Genomic DNA, 12,500 nt, shown 5'->3' with positions numbered 1-12,500 from the left:
GCAGGAACAGAACCTCCTTCGACCCCAAGGTCTAGTAGTCACCTTAATGATGCCAACACAACTATTTCACTCATACTATTGTGATCAAGTTATTAATCATCTTAACACACTTTATGATGCCAACACAACTAGTTGTTTCTGACTTGTCATTCTGCTGTGGTGCTCAGAATGCCAAACGTGCGAGTGCAGCCGCCGCTCCCCTGGCCGCGTGGGTCAAAGCCAACGTCCAGTACTCTCACGTCCTACAGAGGATAGAACCCCTGGAGCGAGAGCAGGCCGGACTAAAGGAGTGAGCACCTGACGCTACATACACCTGGATTCATCCTTTAATGAATGCAACTAATACAACTTCATACAATACAGACTGCATAAAACAATATATAAGGTCAAATCAAGTATAAGTTAAATAGGAGGTCAAATACGGTAAATAGAAGGTAAAATAATGTAAATAGAAGGTAAAACAAGGTAATAGTAGGTATAAAAAGTAAATAACAGGTACAATAAGGTAAATAGAAGGTATAAAAAGGTAAAAAAATTGTAAACACCATATAAAAGAAGTTAGGTAGAAAGTAAAATAAGCTACATAGAATTTAACAAAGGTAAATAGAATGTGCAAGAAAGTAAATGGCAGGTAAAATAAGGTAAACTACATGTAAAAGAAGGTAAACAACAGGGAAAATAAGGTGAATAGAAGGTCAATTACATGTAAAAGAATGTAAATAGGTAAAATACAGGTAATATAAGGTGAATGGAAGGTGAAAGAAGGTTAATTGAAGGTAACATAAGTAAAATAAAGTGAATAGAAGTTATAAGAAGGTAAAAAAGTAAAACAAGGAAAATATAAGGTAAGATAAGGTAAAACACAAAAGGTAAAAGAAGGTAAATGATAGGTAAAGAATGTTAATGACATGTAAAATAAGGTAAACTACATGTAAAAGAAGGTAAACAACAGGGAAAATAAGGTGAATAGAAGGTCAATTACATGTAAAAGAATGTAAATAGGTAAATAGAAGGTAAATGACAGGTAATATAAGTTGAATGGAAGGTAAAAGAAGATTAATTGAAGGTAACATAAGTAAAATAAAATGAATAGAAGTTATAAGAAGGTAAAATAGTAAAACAAGGAAAATATAAGGTAAGATAAGGTAAAACAAAAAAGGTAAAAGAAGGGAAATAGAAGATAAATGATAGGTAAAAGAAGGTTAATGACATGTAAACGAAGATAAATGACATGTAAAATAAGGTAAACAACAGGGAAAATAAGGTGAATAGAAGGTCAAATACATGTAAAGGAATGCAAATAGGTAAATAGAAGGTATATGACAGGTAATATAAGTTGAATGGAAGGTAAAAGAAGATTAATTGAAGGTTACATAAGTAAAATAAAATGAATAGAAGTTATAAGAAGGTAAAAAAGTAAAACAAGGAAAATATAAGGTAAAACAAAAAAGGTAATACAAGGTAAAAGAAGGTAAATAGAAGATAAATGATAGGTAAAAGAAGGTTAATGACATGTAAAAGAAGGTAAATGACATGTAAAATAAGGGAAACAACAGGGAAAATAAGGTGAATAGAAGGTCAATTACATGTAAAAGAATGTAAATAGGTAAATAGAAGGTAAATGACAGGTAATATAAGTTGAATGGAAGGTAAAAGAAGATTAATTGAAGGTTACATAAGTAAAATGAAATGAATAGAAGTTACAAGAAGGTAAAAAAGTAAAACAAGGAAAATATAAGGTAAAACAAAAAAGGTAATACAAGGTAAAAGAAGGTAAATAGAAGATAAATGATAGGTAAAAGAAGGTTAATGACATGTAAAAGAAGATAAATGACATGTAAAATAAGGTAAACAACAGGGAAAATAAGGTGAATAGAAGGTCAAATACATGTAAAGGAATGTAAATAGGTAAAAGAAGGTAAAAGACAGGTAATATAAGGTGAATGGAAGGTAAAAGAAGATTAATTGAAAGTAAAAGAAGTAAAATCAAATAATTATAAGTTATAAGAAGGTAAACAAGGAAAATATAAGGTAGAAAAAAGGTAATAAAAGGTAAAAGAAGGTACAGAATAGGTCATAAAAGGTAAATAGAAGATAAATGATAGGTAAAAGAAGGTTAATGACATGTAAAAGAAGGTAAATGACATGTAAAATAAGGTAAACAACAGGGAAAATAAGGTGAATAGAAGGTCAATTACATGTAAAAGAATGTAAATAGGTAAATAGAAGGTAAATGACAGGTAATATAAGTTGAATGGAAGGTAAAAGAAGATTAATTGAAGGTTACAAAAGTAAAATAAAATGAATAGAAGTTATAAGAAGGTAAAAAAGTAAAACAAGGAAAATATAAGGTAAGATAAGGTAAAACAAAAAAGGTAATACAAGGTAAAAGAAGGTAAATAGAAGATAAATGATAGGTAAAAGAAGGTTAATGACATGTAAAAGAAGATAAATGACATGTAAAATAAGGTAAACAACAGGGAAAATAAGGTGAATTGAATGTCAAATACATGTAAAGGAATGTAAATAGGTAAAAGGTAAATAGAAGGTAAAAGACAGGTAATATAAGGTGAATGGAAGGTAAAAGAAGATTAATTGAAAGTAAAAGAAGTAAAATAAAATAAATATAAGTTATACGAAGGTAAAAAAGTAAAACAAGGAAAATATAACGTAGAAAAAAGGTAATACAAGGTAAAATAAGGTACATAATAGGTCATAAAAGGTAAATAGAAGATAAATGATAGGTAAAAGAAGGTTAATGACATGTAAAAGAAGGTAAATGACATGTAAAATAAGGTAAACAACAGGGAAAATAAGGTGAATAGAAGGTCAATTACATGTAAAAGAATGTAAATAGGTAAATGGAAGGTAAATGACAGGTAATATAAGTTGAATGGAAGGTAAAAGAAGATTAATTGAAGGTTACAAAAGTAAAATAAACTGAATAGAAGTTATAAGAAGGTAAAAAAGTAAAACAAGGAAAATATAAGGTAAGATTAGGTAAAACAAAAAAGGTAATACAAGGTAAAAGAAGGTAAATAGAAGATAAATGATATGTAAAAGAAGGTTAATGACATGTAAAAGAAGATAAATGACATGTAAAATAAGGTAAACAGGGAAAATAAGATGCATAGAAGGTCAAATACATGTAAAGGAATGTAAATAGGTAAAAGAAGGTAAATAGAAGGTAAAAGACAGGTAATATAAGGTGAATGGAAGGTAAAAGAAGATTAATTGAAAGTAAAATAATATAAATATAAGTTATAAGAAGGTAAAAAAGTAAAACAAGGAAAATATAAGGTAGAAAAAAGGTAATACAAGGTAAAATAAGGTACATAATAGGTCATAAAAGGTAAATAGAAGATAAATGATAGGTAAAAGAAGGTTAATGACATGTAAAAGAAGGTAAATGACATGTAAAATAAGGTAAATAAATGAAAGGTTAATTGAAGGTAAAAGACGTAAAATAAAATAAATTAGAAGTTAAGTAAAACAAGGTAAATAGAAGGTAATAAAAGGTCAAATAAGTTCAATAAAAGATAAATGGAAGGTAAAAGGAGGTCAATAGAAGGTAAAAAAGGTACAATAAGGCAAACAAAGGTGAATAAAAGGTAAATAAAGGCAATATAAAGTTAAAGAAAGGTAAATAAAAGGAAATAAATGCTCAAATAGAAGCCAAATCAAAGGTAAATAGAAGATAAAGAAATCTAAAATAGCAGGTGAATAAAAAGGTAAATGGAAGATAATGAAGTTTATGGCAACGAGAAAAATATTTGTTTCAACTATTTTCCATAAAATACACATTGAGCCTTGAAAGTGGTTTTTCTCCCGTTTAACTAGCAAACTAATTGACAGATGACTCGATTACTCCAATAATGGATAGTTGCATTAGGACTGACATAATAACATTTAAACAACATTTATTGTTAGTCATGTGGTTAAATACTCTAATAATGAATAGTTGCATTAGGACTGACATAATAACATTTAAACATGTATTTATTGTTAGTCATGTGGTTAAATACTCTAATGATGGATCGTTGCATTCGGACTGACATAATAACATGTAAACATGTATTGGTTAAATAGTACTAGTTACGCACATCTTCTTCCTCTCTCGCCAGTCAGCCTCTCAGTTGAAACTTTGACTTTCTTTTCCAGCAACCTGAAGAAAACGGAGAACAGGAAGAACAAGCTGGAGAACCAACTGGACTCAGTTGGAGCCAAAGTGAACGAGCTGAAAGAGAAGTAGGAACCTCCTGAAACTGTCTTAAGTTGACATGTAACTTGGCCAAAAGTTTCTTTGAAAGCTCCTAAAGTGTGCTTAAAGTGATAAAAGAATGTGCAGAATATATATATATTAATATATCTAATATATATATATATATATATATATATATATATATATATATATATATATATATATATATATATATATATATATATATATATATATATGTATGTGTGGGAAAAAAATCACAAGACTACTTCATCTCTACAGGCCTGTTTCATGAGGGGTTCCCTCAATCATCAGGAGATTTTAATGGAAGCATTCACATACCATGGTTTATATAGGGCACAGAGTGGGTGGGTACAGGCTGGCGTAGGGGCGTGGTGATTGGCTCATGTGTTACCTAGGAGGTGTTTCCGTCTGTGGCGGCATGCTGTTACAATTTCGCTGCGCTTGTTGAGGGATGACAGGTCTGGACGGTAAATAATAAACAGTTTCTCTTTCAAGCATAGGTTGCATCTTTTATTACCACTATTGTAAGGTGTGCTGGATGCAAGAATTTGCCATGTTATTGAATATTCAACATTATTGTCTTTGAGGTCCCAAATGTGTTTGCTGAGTTCTGTGGTATTCCGCAGGTTTTGGTTCCTGAAAGAAGCCTTGTGATTGTTCCATCTGGTTTTAAACTCTCCCTCGGTTAATCCTACATATGTGTCGGATGTGTTAATGTCCTTGCGTATTACCTTAGATTGGTAGACAACTGATGTTTGTAAGCACCCCCCGTTGAGAGGGCAATCAGGTTTCTTTCGACAGTTACAGCCTTTGTTGGTTTTGGAGTCGCTCTGTCCGGGGGCCGACGGCTCATTTGCAATTGTTTTGTTGTGGTTTGAGATGATTTGTCGTATATTGTTCATACAGCTGTAGCTCAATTTAATGTTGTTCTTGTTGAATACTTTTCTTAGGGTGTTGTCTTTGGGAAAGTGTTTGTCAATCAGATTGAGGAATTTGTGTCCAATGTTAGTTGAGACGTTTTTGCTGTATGGGGGGTTGTACCAGATGATGTCGTTTCGTTTTCTGTTCTTTTTTGGCTGGTTTCCTGGCGTGGGTTCATAGGTGAGGGTGAAATTGTATCCGCTTTCATCAAGGGCTTTTTGGTACGGGGGGGTTGCTTGGTCAAATTCAGCTTTGCTAGATGACAGCATCGATAGCCTAGCTAAACAACTGATGTTTGTAAGCACCCCCCGTTGAGAGGGCAATCAGGTTTCTGATATATATATATATATATATCCAAAATAGACTGATGACAAATACATTCACATGCTAAAATATTACAGTAATATAGATGTTTCTTAACAAATTAAATTGCAAATGGAAAATGTTAGTCATAATTTTTGCGCTTAAGAAACATCTCGAAGACTTTAGCTCCAATCTTCAGGGTTTTTTTTGTATTGTCATTACTGCCACAAGTGGTGGAAAAGTGTATTACAACTGAGTATTGCTGCTGAGAAACACATTTTTGGTCCCTGTGGTTAAGAAACTTTGCCACATTGGAACGACAATATCTGATCAATCAATTGATTCCATTGAGTTTTCTTGATGGTTAATGTTGTCAAATTATTTAAAAAAACTCAAACAAAATAATAAAAATAAAACAAAATAACATTCAAGTAAATTATGAATGAAAAGGCGCAGAAAGAAGTAAAAAAAACGTAAATTATCGGCCCCCTATGAAATGGCCCTCGGACCCCGAGGTTAGCACGACGCTTCCCGATGCCCTAAATTACCCACCCAAAATTTCAGGGTTGCTAGCATGCTGAAGTTAGCATGTTAGCAGTTAGCATTTGTTAAGTTATAAGTCTGAGGTGTTCGGCTGCAAAATTTACTTAAAACGTTAGCTTGTCAAAGTTAGCATCCTAACAGTTAACATGTGTCAAGTACACATTTGTATGACTCTGAGGTGTACAGCTACTAAATTGCCTAAAAACGTTAGCATGCGAGTAGTTACCGTGTCAAGTACAGCTACTAAATTGCCTAAAAACGTTAGCATGCGAGTAGTTACCGTGTCAAGTACAGCTACTAAATTGGCACAAAAAAAAAAAGTTATGTTATGTGTAACAAGTTATATGACTCTGAAGCGTATGGCTGTAAAATTGGCTAAAAAAAAAAGTTAGCATGCAAACAGTTAACATGTGTCAATTACACATTTATATAATAATAATAATAATAATAATAATAATAGATTTTAATTTGTAAAAAGCACTTTACATTGAGTATACAACCTCAAAGTGCTACAATGTATTAAAAAAAATTAAAAGATAATAAAATAAATAAATATAAATAAAAACTAGAACAGCCTAATAGCCAGAACTAGCATGCATAAATCTAAAAAAATGCTTTTTTTTTTTTTTTTTTTAAAAAGAAGGGTTTTTAAGCCTTTTTTAAAAGCATCCACAGTCTGTGGTGCCCTCAGGTGGTCAGGGAGAGCGTTACACAGACTGGGGGCGGCGGAGGTGTACAGCTACTAAATTGCTTAAAAACGTTAGCATGCGAGTAGTTACCGTGTCAAGTACAGCTACTAAATTGGCGCAAAAAAAAAAAGTTATGTTATGTGTAATAAGTTATATGACTCTGAAGCGTATGGCTGTAAAATTGGCTAAAAAAAAAAAGTTAGCATGCTAACAGTTAACATGTGTCAATTACACATTTATATAATAATAATAATAATAGATTTTAATTTGTAAAAAGCACTTTACATTGAGCATACAACCTCAAAGTGCTACAATGTATTAAAAAAAAAATTAAAAGATAATTAAATAAATACAAATAAAAACTAGAACAGCCTAATAGCCAGAACTAGCATGCATAAATCTAAAAAAATGTTTGTTTTTAAAAAAAAGAAGGGTTTTTAAGCCTTTTTTAAAAGCATCCACAGTCTGTGGTGCCCTCAGGTGGTCAGGGAGAGCGTTACACAGACTGGGAGCGGCGGAGGTGTACAGCTACTAAATTGCATTAAAAAGTTATCCTGCTAACACTTAACACGTGTAAAGTACGGCTACTAAATTGGCAAAAAAAAAAAAAAAAGTTACCATATTAACATGTTAGCATGCTAAGAGTTAACATGTGTCAAGTAACAAGTTATATGACTTTGAAGCATATGGCTGTAAAATGTGCCACAAAAAGTCTGAGGTAAATTGGCTGAAAAAGTTAGCATGCTAATATAAGCATGCTAGCATGCTAACAATTAGCATGTGTCAAGTAGCAAGTTATATGACTCTGAAGTGTATGACTGTAAATTTGGCTAATAAGGTTTGCATGCTAACAGTTAACATTTACAACGTTTAATGACTGAGGTGTACGGCTACTAAATTGGCTAAAAAAGTTAGCATGCTAACACTTACAATCTGTCAAGTACAAAGTCATATGACTCTAAGGTGTACAGCTACTAAATTGGCTAAAAAAGTAAGCATGCTAACATTAGCATCGTAACAGCGAGAATGTGCCAAGTACAAAGTTATATGACTCTGAAATGTACAGCTCCTAAAGTAGCTAAAAAAGTTAGCATGCTAACATTAGCATGGTAACAGCGAGAATGTGCCAAGTACAAAGTTATGACTCTGAGGTGCACAGCTACTGAATCGGCTGAAAAAGTTAGCATGTTAGCATGCTAACATTAACATGGTAACAGCTGGAATGTACCGAGTCGTATGACTTTGACGTGTACAGCTCGTAAATGAGCTAAAAAAAAGTTAGCATGTTAACATTAGCATGGTAACAGCGAGAATTACAAAGTACAAAGTCATATGACTCTGAGGTGCACAGTTACTAAATTGCCCCCCAAAAAAAGGTTAGCATGCTAACATTAGCATGGTAACAGCGAGAATGTGCCAAGTACAAAGTTATATGACTCTGAGGTGCACAGCTACTAAATTGGCTGAAAAAGTTAGCATGCTAATATAAGCATGCTAGCATGCTAACATTAGCATGGTAACAGCGAGAATGTGCCAAGTACAAAGTTATATGACTCTGAGGTGCACAGCTACTAAATTGGCTGAAAAAGTTAGCATGCTAACATTAGCATGCTAGCATGCTAACATTCGCATGGTAACAGCGAGAATGTGCCAAGTACAAAGTTATATGACTCTGAGGTGCACAGCTACTAAATTGGCTGAAAAAGTTAGCATGCTAACATTAGCATGGTAACAGCGAGAATGTGCCAAGTAGAAAGTTATATGACTCTGAAGTGCACAGCTACTAAATTGGCTGAAAAAGTTAGCATGCTAACATTAGCATGCTAGCATGCTAACATTAGCATGGTAACAGCGAGAATGTGTCAAGTACCAAGTCATGACTCTGAGGTGTACGGCTACAAAGAGGGCTAAAAACGTTAGCGTTAGCATGCTAACGCATTTTCCTGGAATTTTTTTTTTTTTTTTTTTTTTTGTTTTGTTTTTTTGTCCTGTCCAGCTTCTCAGGCAAATCATATAGTAGATGTAGATGCCCATATCGGCTGTACAAATTTACTTTACAAAAGAGAAGTGTAGGATACTTATTTTCCTGGATTTCAATGACATTGTGTTAGTAAAACCCAGTGTTTAAAAAAGGAAAACTTCAATAAATCTCACGAGGACGACTTCATTCAGCACTCGTCTTCTTCAGGCAGTCTGGATTAAGAAAAACCTCCAAGCGAGGTCCCAAAGTGAGCAGTTTTACCCGATTAGTCGGTTGCACTCAAAAGTCCTGCGTTATTGAACTCAGCATCCTCCTCAAGGTTGTTGACTGTCTTGGTGGTCAGAGTGCTAACACTTAGTTGAAGGGCAGACTTCAAAGCTGCTGGACTGTGATGATTGCAAGTCTCATCACTTGAAAGGTCAACAAGTCTCAATTTTGACTCCTAGAATTAAAAAAAACCCTCGCCAATCACTCGCTCAAGCTTCACACTAAACATACTTTGTGGCTTTTTACATGCTGACAATTTCATTCAATAGAATTTCAAAATATAACATTTTTATAATCAGCATAAAAAAAATGGATATATCAAAAATCAATTAAAAACAATTGTTTTTAAATTGATTTTTTTGGAATCAATTAAAAATCTTTGCATATAAAAATCGCAGTGAATTTGAAAATATATATTATATATGTACGTATTTTTTAAATTGATTTGGATTTTTAAAAATGTTTTTTCTTGTTACATTTTCGAATGAATTGTGATTCTTATTTGTATTTATTTTGTTATTTGTCACTACCTCAACATGCTTCAATGTTTGAAATAAATAAGTTAGGGTTAACCCTAACCCTAACCCTAACCCTAACATCAACATTAACATTAACACCCCAACCCTTAGCCCTAACCCTAACCAACTATTTTCCTTTATCCCTAAACCCAACCCAAACCCTAGCCCTTACCTTAACCAACTCTTTTTCTTTATGCCTAACCTTAACCCCAACCCTAACCCTTACCCCAACCCTAACCCTAACCCTAACCCTAACCCTTACCCCAACCCTAACCCATACCCTTACCTCAACCCCAAACCTTACCCCAACCCTAACCCTAACCCCAACTCCAACCCTAACCCTCACCCCAACCCCAAACCTAACCCCAACCCTAACCCCACCCCAACCCTTAGCCCTAACCCTAACCAACTATTTTCCTTTATCCCTAAACCCAACCCAAACCCTAGCCCTTACCTTAACCAACTCTTTTTCTTTATGCCTAACCTTAACCCCAACCCTAACCCTTACCCCAACCCTAACCCTAACCCTAACCCTTACCCCAATCCTAACCCATACCCTTACCCCAACCCCAAACCTTACCCCAACCCTAACCCTAACCCCAACTCCAACCCCAACCCTAACCCTAACCCTCACCCCAACCCCAAACCTTACCCCAACCCTAACTCCACCCCCAACCCCAACCCTAACCCTAACCCCACCCCAACCTTTAGCCCTAACCCTAACCAACTATTTTCCTTTATCCCTAAACCCAACCCAAACCCTAGCCCTTACCTTAACCAACTCTTTTTCTTTATTCCTAACCTTAACCCCAACCCTAACCCTAACCCTTACCCCAACCCTAACCCTAACCCTAACCCCAACCCTAACCCTAACCCTAGCCCTAACCCTTACCCCAACCCATACCCTTACCCCAACCCCAAACCTTACCCCAACCCTAACCCCAACTCCAACCCCAACCCTAACCCTAACCCCACCCCAACCCTTAGCCCTAACAACTATTTTCTTTTATCCCTAAACCCAACCCAAACCCTAGCCCTTACCTTAACCAACTCTTTTTCTTTATGCCTAACCTTAACCCCAACCCTAACCCTAACCCTTACCCCAACCCTAACCCTAACCCTAACCCTAACCCCAACCCTAACCCTAACCCTAGCCCTAACCCTTACCCCAACCCATACCCTTACCCCAACCCCAAACCTTACCCCAACCCTAACCCCAACTCCAACCCTAACCCTAACCCCACCCCAACCCTTAGCCCTAACCAACTATTTTCCTTTATCCCTAAACCCAACCCAAACCCTAGCCCTTACCTTAACCAACTATTTTTCTTTATGCCTAACCTTAACCCCAACCCTAACCCTTACCCCAACCCTAACCCTAACCCCTACCCCAACCCCAATCTCAACCTCAACCTCAACCCCAACCCCAACCCTAACCCTAACCCCAACCCCAACCCTAACCCTAACCCTAACCCTTACCCCAACCTTAAGCCCTACCCTCACCCCAACCCCAAACCTTACCCCAACCCTAACCCTAACCCCAACCCCAACCGCAACCCCAACCCTAACCCCACCCCAACCCTTAGCCCTAACCCTAACCAACTATTTTCCTTTATCCCTAAACCCAACCCAAACCCTAGCCCTTACCTTAACCAACTCTTTTTCTTTATGCCTAACCCTAACCCCAACCCTAACCCTTACCCCAACCCTAACCCTAACCCTAACCCTTACCCCAATCCTAACCCATACCCTTACCCCAACCCCAAACCTTACCCCAACCCTAACCCTAACCCCAACTCCAACCCCAACCCTAACCCTAACCCTCACCCCAACCCCAAACCTTACCCCAACCCTAACTCCACCCCCAACCCCAACCCTAACCCTAACCCCACCCCAACCTTTAGCCCTAACCCTAACCAACTATTTTCCTTTATCCCTAAACCCAACCCAAACCCTAGCCCTTACCTTAACCAACTCTTTTTCTTTATGCCTAACCTTAACCCCAACCCTAACCCTAACCCTTACCCCAACCCTAACCCTAACCCTAACCCCAACCCTAACCCTAACCCTAGCCCTAACCCTTACCCCAACCCATACCCTTACCCCAACCCCAAACCTTACCCCAACCCTAACCCCAACTCCAACCCCAACCCTAACCCTAACCCCACCCCAACCCTTAGCCCTAACCAACTATTTTCCTTTATCCCTAAACCCAACCCAAACCCTAGCCCTTACCTTAACCAACTATTTTTCTTTATGCCTAACCTTAACCCCAACCCTAACCCTAACCCTTACCCCAACCCTAACCCTAACCCCAACCCTAACCCTAACCCTAGCCCTAACCCTTACCCCAACCCATACCCTTACCCCAACCCCAAACCTTACCCCAACCCTAACCCCAACTCCAACCCTAACCCTAACCCCACCCCAACCCTTAGCCCTAACCAACTATTTTCCTTTATCCCTAAACCCAACCCAAACCCTAGCCCTTACCTTAACCAACTATTTTTCTTTATGCCTAACCTTAACCCCAACCCTAACCCTTACCCCAACCCTAACCCTAACCCCTACCCCAACCCCAATCTCAACCTCAACCTCAACCCCAACCCCAACCCTAGCCCTAACCCCAACCCTAACCCTAACCCTAACCCTTACCCCAACCCTAACCCCTACCCTCACCCCAACCCCAAACCTTACCCCAACCCTAACCCTAACCCTAACCCCAACCCCAACCCCAACCCCAACCCTAACCCCACCCCAACCCTTAGCCCTAACCCTAACCAACTATTTTCCTTTATCCCTAAACCCAACCCAAACCCTAGCCCTTACCTTAACCAACTCTTTTTCTTTATGCCTAACCTTAACCCCAACCCTAACCCTAACCCCAACCCCAACACCAACCCTAACCCTAACCCTAACCCCAACCCCAACCCCAATCTCAACCTCAACCTCAACCCCAACCCCAACCCTAACCCTAACCTCAACCCCAACTCTAACCCTAACCCTAACCCTTACCCCAACCCTAACCCTAACCC

General features: G+C 37.0%; 1 protein-coding gene across 1 annotated transcript in view; it reads left to right on the top strand.

The window, feature by feature from the left end:
* dync2h1 (dynein cytoplasmic 2 heavy chain 1) overlaps nt 1-12,500 on the top strand; it is a 437,107-nt gene that overhangs the window by 310,401 nt on the left and 114,206 nt on the right. Inside the window, exons 62-64 of the mRNA XM_061925863.1 lie at nt 1-29; nt 168-289; nt 4,162-4,248. The exon at nt 1-29 is cut by the window's left edge and continues 95 nt beyond it. Of these exons, the coding sequence (XP_061781847.1) occupies nt 1-29; nt 168-289; nt 4,162-4,248 (238 nt within the window). The remainder of the gene's footprint in view (nt 30-167; nt 290-4,161; nt 4,249-12,500) is intronic.

The sequence above is a fragment of the Nerophis lumbriciformis genome, linkage group LG30 (genome assembly GCF_033978685.3).
Source record: "Nerophis lumbriciformis linkage group LG30, RoL_Nlum_v2.1, whole genome shotgun sequence".
NCBI lineage: Eukaryota > Metazoa > Chordata > Actinopteri > Syngnathiformes > Syngnathidae > Nerophis > Nerophis lumbriciformis.
This window is presented reverse-complemented; position numbering and strand designations above follow the sequence as displayed.